Here is a 13,415-nt window from a genome sequence, read left to right on the forward strand (position 1 = left end):
CAATTGCAATAGAAGGAAACCGATAGCCCGCCAGAAAGCGACTGACGAAGACGCACGGGATTACCACTGACGGCGGGACTCCTTGAGCACAGCCGTGCGCTACCAAATTCCAGGAAATAACACACGCGATAGTGGCATGCGTCACTTGCGCTACTGCTCGCGCTTGACGCATTCCTCAAATTGAACAAAAAGTTGAATCGTGTGGTACCACCTTCTCTCTTCCACTCCATCGGCCGATGCGTCGGAGTAGAAGAGAGACAGCGGCAGCACACAACCTACACGTGAACTGTTTTGTCAACTGTTTATAAAGTGAAGTGAAAGGTTAATGTGTTTTCCATTGTTTATTCAACAACAATTGCGGCAAAAAGGTAATTAATTCTTGCATTTTCATAATTTGATTAGCGATATAATGTCATATATTTGTTCTTTGATTATTTAAAAAAAAAGCATCGGTCGGAAGTGCAGTAATAATAGGTTATGTTACAATTTTGACTAAAAAATTATTATCTCATATAAACGATCGTATAAAAATTCAACTGCTTTTATTTAGTATACAAAATAATGATAATTCAGTGATAATAATTCAATTCATAAATGTATGCAATTTATCATCGATGTTTTCCAATGACGTTATCACGTAAAATATCGTCCGTAAACCGACTTTACAGGCAACCCCCACCCCCCTTATTTTTGTGATTGGATTGGTTGAATTATATCTGGTGCACGCCCACTATCCGCACACTAATCACAGCCATTCAGTGCTGAAGCAAACGCGCCCTTAATAGCCCGACCAAATATGGCAATTGATTCTCTTGCAGGATGCCACCAATTACAGCGACAAAAAAAACGCTGGAACGAGTACAACTTATTGCAGTCTGACGAGTGTACAGGTTCTTTACTCTCACAAAAATCACATGCCTCTACTATATTTAGAGCTTGAAATGAACTCGCTAGGAAGAATCAATAAATGTCATACTGTAGTAAGTATTAGGGTATATGAAAATATTTTAACAATACACCTGGAAGTAAAAAGCGTCAAACATCTAATTATAAAATATTAAGAGTGTCTTTTCGCATTCACCAGAGCTCGGTAAAGAGCAAATTCGTGTACTCTCATGTTGTTAATTTTACAGATACACTTATAACACGAAACTCGGACACGAAATTTAACGCAGAATTCTTTAAAATGATACAGAGCGCAATAAATATACTCATATAAAATATTCGTTTTTAAAGTAACAGAATTTCTGGACTCAGATCATACACGTAATTTTGGCGCCCGCCACTAGAATTCGCTGCCTGAATCATAAACGTTGATCGCCACCATTACGCGCAGATAGCAGCATGAAACAACAGGACATTTTAATCTATTAGAATCGGGTCCGATAAAAGCAAAAAAAAAAAAAAATAGAAAAATTTTAAACCCAGGGTTTAGACCTGATTTTCGACAAGAAATTACATGAAAATACTGTCAATTTTGTTAAAATTCACTTAACAGTTAGTTCTTTAAAGCTTCTATGGCATTACGAAATATTAACCAGAAACATTTTAAACTCCTATTATAACACTAAGTATATGTTTGTATACTTGTTTTTTCTTAAACGACTGAAATCACTTCCTAAAAACTAATGTAATTACTTCCTACAAACAAACATTAACCTTATTGAGCTGGTAAAACATGATTATTATATAATATTATTATAATGTTATGAAATAAAGTAAAAGAAAGTTTTTCGAGTGTCGAGATTTGAACCACGTGCCTGGATGTCAACAAGCTACTAAGCCTATTGAGAAGGAGAATATTTAATACAATCGATCACATGCCAGTTTTCGTATGTATTTTAAAACATAAGATTACTTTTACTATCACTATTTTAGTTTTAACAAATAAATACCAGGGTAGTTTCACTATCATAAAGTTACATTTGGCACACCAATTCGTTTTGCATGTCGCTTAATTTTTAGGAATGTGACTATATACGTGTTTATGAGTCTACACGTTGGTCCGCCATCTTGTTTACACATTTCGGCTCATCGACTTGCGTTCCATTTTCATGAAATTAATTCTACCAAATACCGTGTACCGAGAGCTAAGATGTTTACAAATAGAAATATTTTTTTTGCTATCCAAGTGTGAAAGGGTCGTTGGGAGGTCGTTTCCGTTTTGACTTCAGTCATTAACATGGTAAAGTCTGCCCACGCCCACCCCTTGACGTGCTACCTCCAATGGCGTAGCCAGGATTTGTTTATGGGGGGTGTTAAGAAGCATGGCCCCTCCCCCGTATTAAAGCGGGGGGTCCGGGGGTTCTCCCCCGGGAAAATTTGGATTTTAAGGTGTAAAATAGTGCTATTTTTTTTGCAGTTTTCGGTATTTAAATTTAAATATTGTAATGGTAAAAATTTTATTAATTTTAATATGAAATTTGTTTGAGTGATGAATAAGAAATTAATTAAAGATTTGGTGCTAAGGGGGGGTTTGAACCCCTAACCCCCCCCCCCTGGTTACGCCCCTGGCTACCTCCATGGTTAGCACACAGCTAAACAGGCGTGAGAACGGAATAATAAATCGAGGAGGAATGCCATGTTGGCGTGCGTGCGGCTCCGCGTGAAGCCTTTCCCCATTGGCCCGCCGCTCCTCGTGATAGAGCTGTGGCGGTCGCGGCCCGAGGCAGTTCCGAGCGGAGGAACGCAACATCCATAGACCCAGAGTCAGACACCCGAATAAACAACATTTGCGCAACCTTGACTTTTTTTTTAATAAATCTTCCTTACAGCCAGAGGGGTAAGTCGAGGTAATGACGTCACCACAGCGCAACGAAAGAAAAAGTTACGTTCACATTGTAACGAAAAGAGCAACGCAAATTACTCGCCGACAACACTGATGGCACAAACAGCGACCGATGTCATATTTTCACTTTAGTACACTCACATACTTACAAAATCGCATTTTTTTCTCTCTCGCATACTTCCGCATTTGACCATTTGGGGAATGCGTTTTTCGCGAAACAATCTCAGATATCGTTGGACTGCAATAAAGTGTGCCTGTGCCAACAGTTTCTTCTCTGTAACTGGCGTCCGTCTGCAAGAGAAGCCATTGCCACCTTTGACCTGGCCAATCAGGACGAGTTTGCTTCCGCACAAAAATGCTGTTTTTCGTGTAGCGAAGAATATCAACCAATCACGAAACACAGACAATGCTTCAGTGTTTTGCCACACAGCTGATCTGGAAATCTTTTTGCGAAACATATATGCCCTTAGTTTGATACACTTGCATGCTTGTATACTTGGGCAGTGTTTCAGACATCTGTGTACCCTTCAACTGTTATATCCCTCCGTCTGTGACTTTTAACGCGTGTGACATCCTCGCATCCATTTTATTTTTTGCTGTTGCAAAAGTAGACGTTAGTTTAGGTTATGTATGTTAACATAATTAAAACTCTTGCAAAAAAAATTTTTTTTTTTTCGTTTTACGGGTGATCGTAAATAAAATAAAAATTGGGTTTGTTAATCTCCAGAGACATTTTAAAATGTTCTTAAATATGGACAAATTAATATTAATTCACGTAAAAAAAAACTATTGTTTTTATTCTGACCTCGAAGTGGCACGTAAAACCGGTTTGAACGTGTGGAGGAAAAAATTATGAAGGGAGAGGAATAAACCGCATCGCAATATCTCCCAGGACGAACACACCCAAAGCAACTACCGGGCGAAAAAAAAAAGTGGGATGGAATGGACATGGTAATGGCGAGCCCACCAACTGTGCGTGGACTTCACCCCCCCTCCCTCCCCCCCGGGCTTCACCCAAACTAACAGAGGGTGGAGAGCCTCTCTGCTTCTAAATTTAAAGGAAATCACACAAGAAAAATACCCTTACGAAAAATCAATTTATTTTTAGACGATAACACCACGCAGTTAGGAATTATCCAAATTTCGGCATGCTGCGACATATTTGAAATCACTTTATTTTTTCACCTTACCACAGTCATGTTTTTCCCGCCCAAAATATGTCATAAATGGAGCTCGGCCATGTCTGATTATGATTGATAAGTAAGATGAATTAGAATTTTTGTCGTTAAACACAGCCACTTTCATAAAAAAAGAAATTTTTAAACAGTTTGCACAATGCAAACACTACGCTTCAGCTAATTATTTTATGGGGGCGTAGACCATGAGCTGAAAAAAAAATACTTGAAACACACATGGAAACAAAAAATCCCTTAGGGCACAGCTTACAGGCTCTCGTCCCTGTGAACAGAAGGCTTACCGTACAGATATTTATAATAACTGAGAAGCCTTGGCAACGTAAGATACGCGTGTATTATATTTTTATCGTATTTTCCGTTCAGAAAAAATGTAATACCTAAGTTGAAAACGTGCCAAGAAACGTATTCAAGTAAGGTGACACGTAAGCATCGTGAGAATCTAACACACCTGTGGCAATGGTGTTTAACATCAGGCGAGTGGCACAGAGATGTACGTGTATTTTAAAACTTTCGTACTAAATTTCAGAACTTAAATAATAATGTTGTATTTGTTTTATAAGAGCACTTAAGAATATCAACATACGCTTGGATTAATTAGCAATGTCGCAAATGTTTTAAGCCAAAGTAAGAAAAAAAATTAATGTACATATATGTCGTGAAAATGAAGTTTTCCTCCATGGAGAGTGCAGGTGTGCTGATGGGACCCACCCATCTGGGCACACATACGGTCTGTTGTGCTTCAGATGAAACCCCGATTTGGAAACTGCTCAGAATTTCAGAGACAGATATGTTAACGCAAAGCATTTAATAATGCGCCAAGGGCGCATGAGTATTTATGTTTCTGTAGTTCGTTTTAAAAACTGAATTTTTAAGAGAGTTAAAAAGGGAAAAACTCATGTTTTCAGAATAGCACTGACGCACGAATCACCCGCTACAGATTTCTGAAATTACTCAAAGGACTTGCATCACAACTTTGTCTTTATTTCTCCACCAGGGGCGCTCCAGACCTGGGCAAGTCGGACAACCGCTCGGGGCCCCAAGCTAGCTATTTCACTATACCGACGCACTTGTAAAGTAAAATGATTGTTATTAAACTGTAGAACAATTTCATTATATTACGTGAAAAAATATATTTTTTTATATTTTAATAACGTAAAATTCGTCTTTACTGTTATTCATGTTAGCACTTTTAAGATATAAATAAATATTTTAAACCATGATCGTTAAAATTCAAGTTCCTGGTTGGCTTGGAAATGTTGATATAAAGAGTTTTTTTTTTTTTTTTTGCAAATTTTTCTCTTTTCTCTTGAAGGAACTATTCTACCACCCCCCCCCCCCCCTCCCCCAGGGTTCAGCACTCTGTAAGACCCTCTCCGAAGGATAAGAGCAGTATAGTCCAGGGCCACTACTGGTTACTACTCAAATATCATAGTTTCCCCATGATGCACGACGAGAAGACTACGCGCCAGTCCACAGCCTTGCGCTCTGGGGCGATACCGCGCTAGAGGCACCAGCGAGCGTCGCACCTATCGTCCCGGTTCACTTACACTAACAAATGCAGACCTGACTCGGTGGGCGACTTAAACGTGTCACCGTGTCGGCGGCGGGCGTGTCTCCGGCCGACTGTACCTGAGCGAACCTGTCATTACGTCGACGATTGTTGTCAAGCGTGTGTAATTACGGGACCATAGTTGTGGTCGGTCCAGGGGAAGCGGTGGTGGTGGTGATGGAGGAGAGAGATGTGCTAGAAGGAAGGAGGAAATGGTGGTGGTAGAAGTGGTAAGGGAGTGTCCTTGCGGCTGACAACTGCGGGGGTTCCCGGAAAAAATAAAAGTGTTCCGTGTTAACTTCCTGCCGCGCTGGCGCCGCCACGTGACGATCACAGGAAATACAGCCTCACGCCCTTCTTCTCGCCCGTTCTCCTTTCCAACGGCCCACCCCGCCCGCGGAAGTCACATTTCCATATGAGATTCTGGTGTGTTCGGCCGCCGACGATGAAGGTCTCCCAGCGATCTGCAACCCAGATGAGGCGCCACTACCCTCATTAGCGACGAAGCCTCAGCCCGCCCACGTTGTGTCCTTCACTCTCTTCCTTCCCGGGCATCCGAGCCGGAATAGTCGGAGTGATGAGTGGGCCGGATGTTTTATTTCATTCCTTTCCATTTTATCCTACTCTATTGTAAGGCCAGTCAAAGCGATGTCATCAGAGTGCAACCAAAGTGTAATTAATGCTCAAAAGGCAACGAACAGTGACGCGAATTCACGTACCACTTTTTAACTACCAAATAACTTGCCGGAAACACAGAGGGCAGCAGCAACGCTCAACAACAAGTTCGTACATAGCACACTTGAGTGCCTACTCACTCGCATACTTCCGTACTGGGATACTTGCCAGGAGCGACACCAACACTGGCGCCGGGCACTCGCTGCTACGGTTCATGCATGAGGAACGTCAGGAGACGAGTCGCGAGTTGAGACACACATCAGGAAGGGTCACCTCACACTACATCAGCACAGACTTTCTGAGCACTTGTTGGTCTGTGCGGTCTGTTGTACCATTAGCTAATGCTTTAACTGCCACAGCTCCAGGGCTCAGAAGACTACTCGGGACCCGGTACCGTAGGGCCAGATCCTCGGATACCCCACCGGCTCCGGTGCCCCGGAGCTTACAGTGTTGTTTCACGCCCGGGTGCACCCATTACCACAGCCGGAGAGCCCTCCCCATCACTCCATTGGTTCTTCACTATGAGCCGAGGCCTTTGGGACCCAGCGGCCTGAAGGCCCGGCAGTGTCAACCCGTGGACCGACAGCCTGTGTCCTGGGGAGAGACTCACCCGGCCCGAGTGACGGCCGAGGCGAACGCACGAAGACGCACCACAACGCCGAAATACCACAACGCCGAAATACCACAACGCCGAAATACCACAACGCCGAAATGACCAATTGACCACAACGCCGACAGCTAGAAAACGGCTGTGTACCACAAAGCCGAATTACCACAACGATGAAATACACTAACGCCAAAAAATGTCATTGCAGGACTGCCACAAATGTTAGGTTAGACTAGGTTAGGTTAGACTAGGTTAGGTTAGACTAGATTAGGTTGGACTAGGTTAGGTTAGACTAGGTTAGTTTAGGCTAGGTTAGGTTAGGCTAGGCTAGGCTAGGATAGGTTAAGTTAGGTTAGGTTAGGTTAGGTAAGGTTAGGTTTGATTGTGGTATTTCGGCGTTAAGGTACATTTAAGGAACAGACACAAATAAATTCAGTTGTTATTTCGGCGTTGTGGTACACAGCAGTTTTCTAGCTGTCGGCGTTGTGGTCAATTTTGACATTCGGCGTTATGGTATTCCTGCGTTGTGGTAACGACCCCGAACGCACCAGAGTTTCAATGGTAACGCCATGCTTAGTTTGCTGCCTTTGGTTAAAGCGACACAGTGCGGCCATTTGTAATTTTAGTGAAGGCGCGAGAATAGTAATTATAGGTTTTGCTCCTGTTATAAGTGTGTTTGCGAGGCTCGTTGTAATCTTTATGTGTTTATATAGGACCATGGAACCATCTGAATATGTTTCAAGCGTGGCGTCAACATTACGTCGATTTTCGTGGGTATAATCATCTGCATATTATTCTAATAAATTTGTTATAAATAAAATTGTTGCCGTTGTACCGTGTGCTCTCTGCTTGTTATTTACAATAGTTCGTAATTTATCAAACAACTTAAAAACAATATTTTAATTTTCGATTAAGTTAAAATTATAAATATTTGAAATAGCACAGTCCAATCATTAACATCGATAGCGTGACAGGATTTAAAAGATTTAGGAGGTTATTTATATAACTTAACCATATGGAGAAAACTAGAATTTTTTTTTGCTCGATAATACTTCATAAATTTTATTTTCAAAAATTTTTGATGACGAAAACTTGACAGTGTGGAGGGCATTTATGAAGATACGAGGATGGATACAGATCTAGAGTAAGCTCACAGTTCGAGATGTGGAGACAAGTTGCGGCAGAGAGTCAGAGGAGAGTGCCAGATCAAATTACTATCCCAATTAGTAACTTAAACTATAAGCGTGATCTTTGCCACTTTAGTCATCGCACAAAACGTCTGAATGCACTCATATTTATATTGCACGATTTAGCATGGGTGAAGTGAATTTCAAGCTAGTTCACATTTATGGACGATATTCATAGCCGGTCGTAAACACGAGCAACTCAGGCGAAAATAAAAAGTTTTGATTTTTTTTTTTTTGCATATCGTAGCCACAATGCGAGAAATCACATTGCTGTGAAGTTTGACTTTCTCATCTCTGAAGAAGCGAATATTTCGGACGTCTAGATAAAGTAATTTTAAAGCCTAGTTCACGTTCTTGAATTAAATGAGCTGTTGAAAATCCGCCACGCTCTCGCCAGCAAAATGTATTCTCCTGGTGCAGTGATGACAAACCTATGGCCTGCGGGCCATAACAAAATAAAATATTCTCGTGAGAATTTGATTTGAAAATTATAAAATCTCATATTATTAAACTAATAATAATGTTTAAAAATATTAAAAAAAAAAAAAAAAATACTCATACGTATTAAGACCAGCGCCAGACAAGTTGAAAACTAACTTTCTTATACCGTATGAAGAACGTGAATCCCAATTCAAAAATAATCTCTCACTTGATAATTAACAATTGCATTCCAAGCAGCAATAAAAGAAGTTTCATGTTTTAGAAAATCTATTTTAATTATGTATAATTCATTTAAAAAAATACATTTGAGTGATTAGTGTTGACACGTAAGCAGAAGTGTTGATAGGCCAATTAATCACGGTTATGAATTAAAAAAAGCCGCAATTTAATTCAGTCGTAGTTTTCTAGTTGCAGGCAATTTTTTTTAAAATTTTTAATCCTCACCATGCAACAAATAATTAGCTACTGTGATTAATTTTTTTTTTTCTTCATGAGTAAATAAAGGTTTATTTTCAACGCATGATAACTGTTTCAAATATTATAAGTATACCCTAAAAATATCCTATCCCTCTTATGTGTGAAGTTTCACTTCCAACGCGCGTGGCGGTCACGCACCCGTGTTCTACGACGAACCGGTGCAAACAAGCAATGGCGTATGTTCATGGGAATATTTCTAAACTAAATATTATCAATTCGACATGGCAACGCAATAAGTTGTGAAGCGAATGTTTACCATCGCTCGGACATGGTGGAAGGACCTCTCGACCGCCAACTGTCGAGCACGCGGGCAGATCAAAGAGACGCCGCATCCACCGTATCGTATGCGGTCGCCTTTGTTCACTCTGTTGACCGTGGAGACGACGCGGCAATAACATGAGGGGGGGAGGAGGAGGGGACACCGCGCGCAGGCGGGGACGTCAACAGTAACACCGTGTGACGGCCGGCTGTAAACGTGAAATACGCGTCGATAAAAGGCGGCTGTCGCGACAGCGCGAGAAAGCGACAAGATGGTTGGAGGAGGGGAAGGTCTGTGTCACCGAGGAGGGGAGGGGGGGGGATATCTCGCCAGGTGCGCCGTCAGTAGATGAGGAACAAGAGCCCGCAGGAGTAAATAACGCAACGTGACGTTAACGACCGGTTTATGAGAGAAACCTAACATTCACTGTGATCGAGACTGACCACGAACAGTCCGCGTTCGTTCAAAATCAAATATATATTTTTTTCTTTAAAAGAAAATTAGCCCATAGGTTAGGTTAGAACTGTTGCATAAATTAAAATCTCGCGCGTTCTTATTTTTTTTTTCGGGGGAGTATGTTTTCTCACGTACATCAAATAACGTTTGGTTATGTTAGGTCAGTTACATAAACAAAACTTAAAATACCAGCTAAGTTTATTTTTAACATTCGCAAAAAAATAGTTTTGTTTCCCTGTGAGGTTAGGTTTTTGTGAGGCTAGGTCATAGTTACTAATAATAACAGTTTGTTGGGTCAGGTTATGTACATTTAAAATGCTCTATAATTGTGTCTAATATAGTAATGTTTGCAAAATTGTGTTTTTTTTATCACGACCGTGAATTTTCACGAGTGAGCGACGAATTTTGGATGTGTTAGATACTGTTTAAGGGAATAATGTTTTTGTGGAAGGGGAGGAGGGGTATTAGTGTATTTTAGGCTTCCCTATTTGTGCACGACACTTGCGCGTTTTTTTTTTCTGGCTGGGCGCGCATGCACAGCAGACCGGGATATAGCTTCGACCATAACCTAGTGATGATGTAGACAGATTCTTGTACTAAGAGCATGACGAACATCACTGGCTACAGATTGCAATAAGTACTGTCCTAAAAAAAAATGTAAAATATGGTGTTTATTTTGTTGAAATTATTAAATGTAGGACTGTAATTCGACTCAATGAATGTTTAATGTACTTTTTCACGAAATACGAAATTTTTTTATAAGCGAGTTGATAATTTAAAAAAAAGGGAGAGTCCTCGGTGTTTGAGTGGTAAAATCACTCGCCCCTCCCCAAGGCGATCAGGGTTCGGTTCCCTGCGGGGTGAAATCTTTGTGTAATAATAATAATTATTAATAAGAGCATATTTAATAAAAACATAATATATTTTAAATTATATACATTTTATTAGGTTACTGGTTATATTATAAATTAAGATATGTTTACACTCAGAAAAAGGTTTGTTTGAATCAAACAAATATTTGTTTGTATATGGCGAAACAAATATTTACTTGGTGGAACAAAATATTTTGTTAGCTTAACCAAACTCGGTAAGAAACAAAAATGATTTGTTACACCTAACCAAATAGATATTTATTTGAGTTGACGACATCATTTTGTTGGGTCGACAGAATCTTTCCTACTACAAAAAAAAAAAGTTTGAATTAACAAAATATATATATTTCGCCATATATAAACACACATTTTGTTGAGGCAAACAAACCTTTCTCTCAGTTAGGTACTAAATGTGCAGGTAATATGTAATTGTTATATGACATAAAGGCCTGGCGGGTTGCCTCGAGGCGCGGAGGGTACTCACCGACCTCCCTGAAGGGCGCGAGCTGCTGCCAGCACGTGATGAGGCTGCACGACCCCGACACGCCGTGGCACTTGCACGTCACGCGCGACATCTTGATCACCGCCTGCAACACCACACGGAGACAACTGCCGTGTGTTGTCCCAGTACTCCCCGCAGTTCAAGTTCCCTGTGAGACACTTCTGGTGTCTCATGTTATTAAGTTTAATGTTTAACTAGGGTAACTGCACGCACTTACCTTTGACACATTGTATTTCTGTTAATAAAGTTTAAAAGCAATGTAATTAATTTGTAGCATAGCGACATTAAGTCAGTTTAAATATAGCCGAGTATTAGTACATTGTTTCAAAGGGAAGTGTGTTTTTTTTTACTTAAACTATTAAAATATGTATTGCGTACGATTACCGACTTGAGTGGGTAATCGTACGCACTAAATTTATGTTGCGTACAATTACCCTTCATGCCAATTCTGGTGCATAAAAATTTTCCCGAATATTCCATGAAAGGAAATATTATTATTTTTAATATGACAATGTACACAAATAATAAAATACACTTTTTGTACTATACTGGGGACATTAAAATTTATTTTCTTTTCAAATTAAATACATACATGATTTTATATTTATCTACAGTTTTTTTTTTTTTTTTTTTAATTTTTCATAGCCTCTAATTCAAGCTTGCAGTTAAGTATTTTTTTAAATATTTTTGTAGATACTTGAATGAAATTATATATAGTTTATAACGTAGCTTACTCATTATTTGCATTGTTAATGAACAAATAGGGAGAGCTAACACAAAACAACACACTTACACACTGACAAACCATAGTTGCAAATTTATGGAAAAATTAAATTTTCATAAAAATAACTAATTACAGTTTTTTATTTGACAAAGAAGTAGACTGACTATTTCAGCATTAAAGTTATTGAAATAATTATACTTTCACTTGACGAAAATCGCATTCAAAATTTGAATGATTTTCTGCAGCACTACAGTTTGAATGGACCAAGCCCGAACACCAGCCACAGCGGTACCACAGTTCTCTGTCCTTAAAAAACTATCCACTAAACATACGGATCTCATTAGTACTATTTTTGTTGGAAATTTGAAGCCACCATATCCAAATCTTCAATGTCATCATCTTGACAAAGATCTTTTGTATTTCCTTTGTTTTTGCTAGAAGAAACGGACGAATCACTGAAAATATTTTTCTTTGTTTTCTTCTTTTTCATTTTTTTTTTTTTTTTTTTTTTTAGCTTTCCTGTATCATGTTCAGCTTGTGTTTCCTTTTATTTTTCCTCTTTGTTTCCACTTTTTCCAGCACTATTTTTTCTTGGAGTGGCTGTTAGAATTTCTGAACACCGTTTTCGTGTCGGCGCCTTCCTGGTCCCTGCAGTCCTTGATGTCGATGGTTTTGTAACTGGGGAAATTAGTGTACATATTTGTTTGTTATTTTCATAATGTAAAAAACCATTGACGTGATCCATTTAAACATAACAGTTGCCAAATTTCGCACGCGTGAATTAAACGCATATGGGGAACTGGTACGCATCCCTGCGTACGAATACCCCAAACGACGCCATGTCAGTTTACTGACAGTCACAGTTGAAACGATCACAATGTACAAGCCCTTACCGCGTTAAATTATAGCAAAAACACCACTAATTATTTATAAACATCTAAAATTCTACAAAAGTACATAGTTTTTACCTTACCTCGAATGCAATGAATGCAGGATTTTATTGGAAAAATCTCAGATTTAAAATAACACGAATATCCGACACAACTTCAGCCGCACGCCATTGCAACTCGACTATAACTAAGTTACTCCTTTCGCAGCATGGTAGCATCGGCGCTCCCGCGTGCGTCTCCTCTTCTTTAGCCAGATACTGACCTGCGTACCATTACCCACTGCGTCCCGTTACCCCGCCTTCCCCTATGTTTAATTTTAATGTTAACGTAATTTTTTAGTTAATGCTTTCATATTTATTTTTATTTATGTCTTCAAAAGTCTCAGTTAAAATTAATCAAAGACTATGGTTTTCCGTGCGGCCATTTACCTCTGTTGAATGGAGTTGTCCACGTATGAAAGAGGGGGAATTAGCGGAGGGAGTTGGATGACGTCATGGGAGTGTGACGTATGCAAGGGAGAGACTGTTTGGACTCTGGCGACGACAGTCGCTAGCGGGCGTTGACCGACGACGGAACAGCTGTGAATTTGGGGTGTTGGTGTAGCTCCGTGCATATGAGTAGGGACGCGACCCACATGGTCGTTGTGAACTGTTAACCCAAGAGACTGCTACGCGGAGCTATCTTTGCCGCGGCCTGCATCATCTAGTTTATTTTTTTAATAATTTGGAAGGAATGGCAACGTATTTACCGTAAGCGATCTTAAACTTCTCGTGAGTCGCGAGTGTTAATGCA

At 39.9% G+C, this 13,415-nt stretch overlaps 1 protein-coding gene across 1 annotated transcript in view; it reads right to left on the reverse strand.

Moving 5' to 3' along the window:
- Positions 1–13,415, reverse strand: part of LOC134531319 (protein Wnt-5b-like) — a 151,716-nt gene that overhangs the window by 54,096 nt on the left and 84,205 nt on the right. Inside the window, exon 5 of the mRNA XM_063367014.1 lies at positions 10,992–11,094. Coding sequence (XP_063223084.1) covers positions 10,992–11,094 — 103 coding nt within the window. The remainder of the gene's footprint in view (positions 1–10,991; positions 11,095–13,415) is intronic.

This window comes from Bacillus rossius, chromosome 3, assembly GCF_032445375.1.
Source record: "Bacillus rossius redtenbacheri isolate Brsri chromosome 3, Brsri_v3, whole genome shotgun sequence".
NCBI classification, from domain to species: domain Eukaryota; kingdom Metazoa; phylum Arthropoda; class Insecta; order Phasmatodea; family Bacillidae; genus Bacillus; species Bacillus rossius.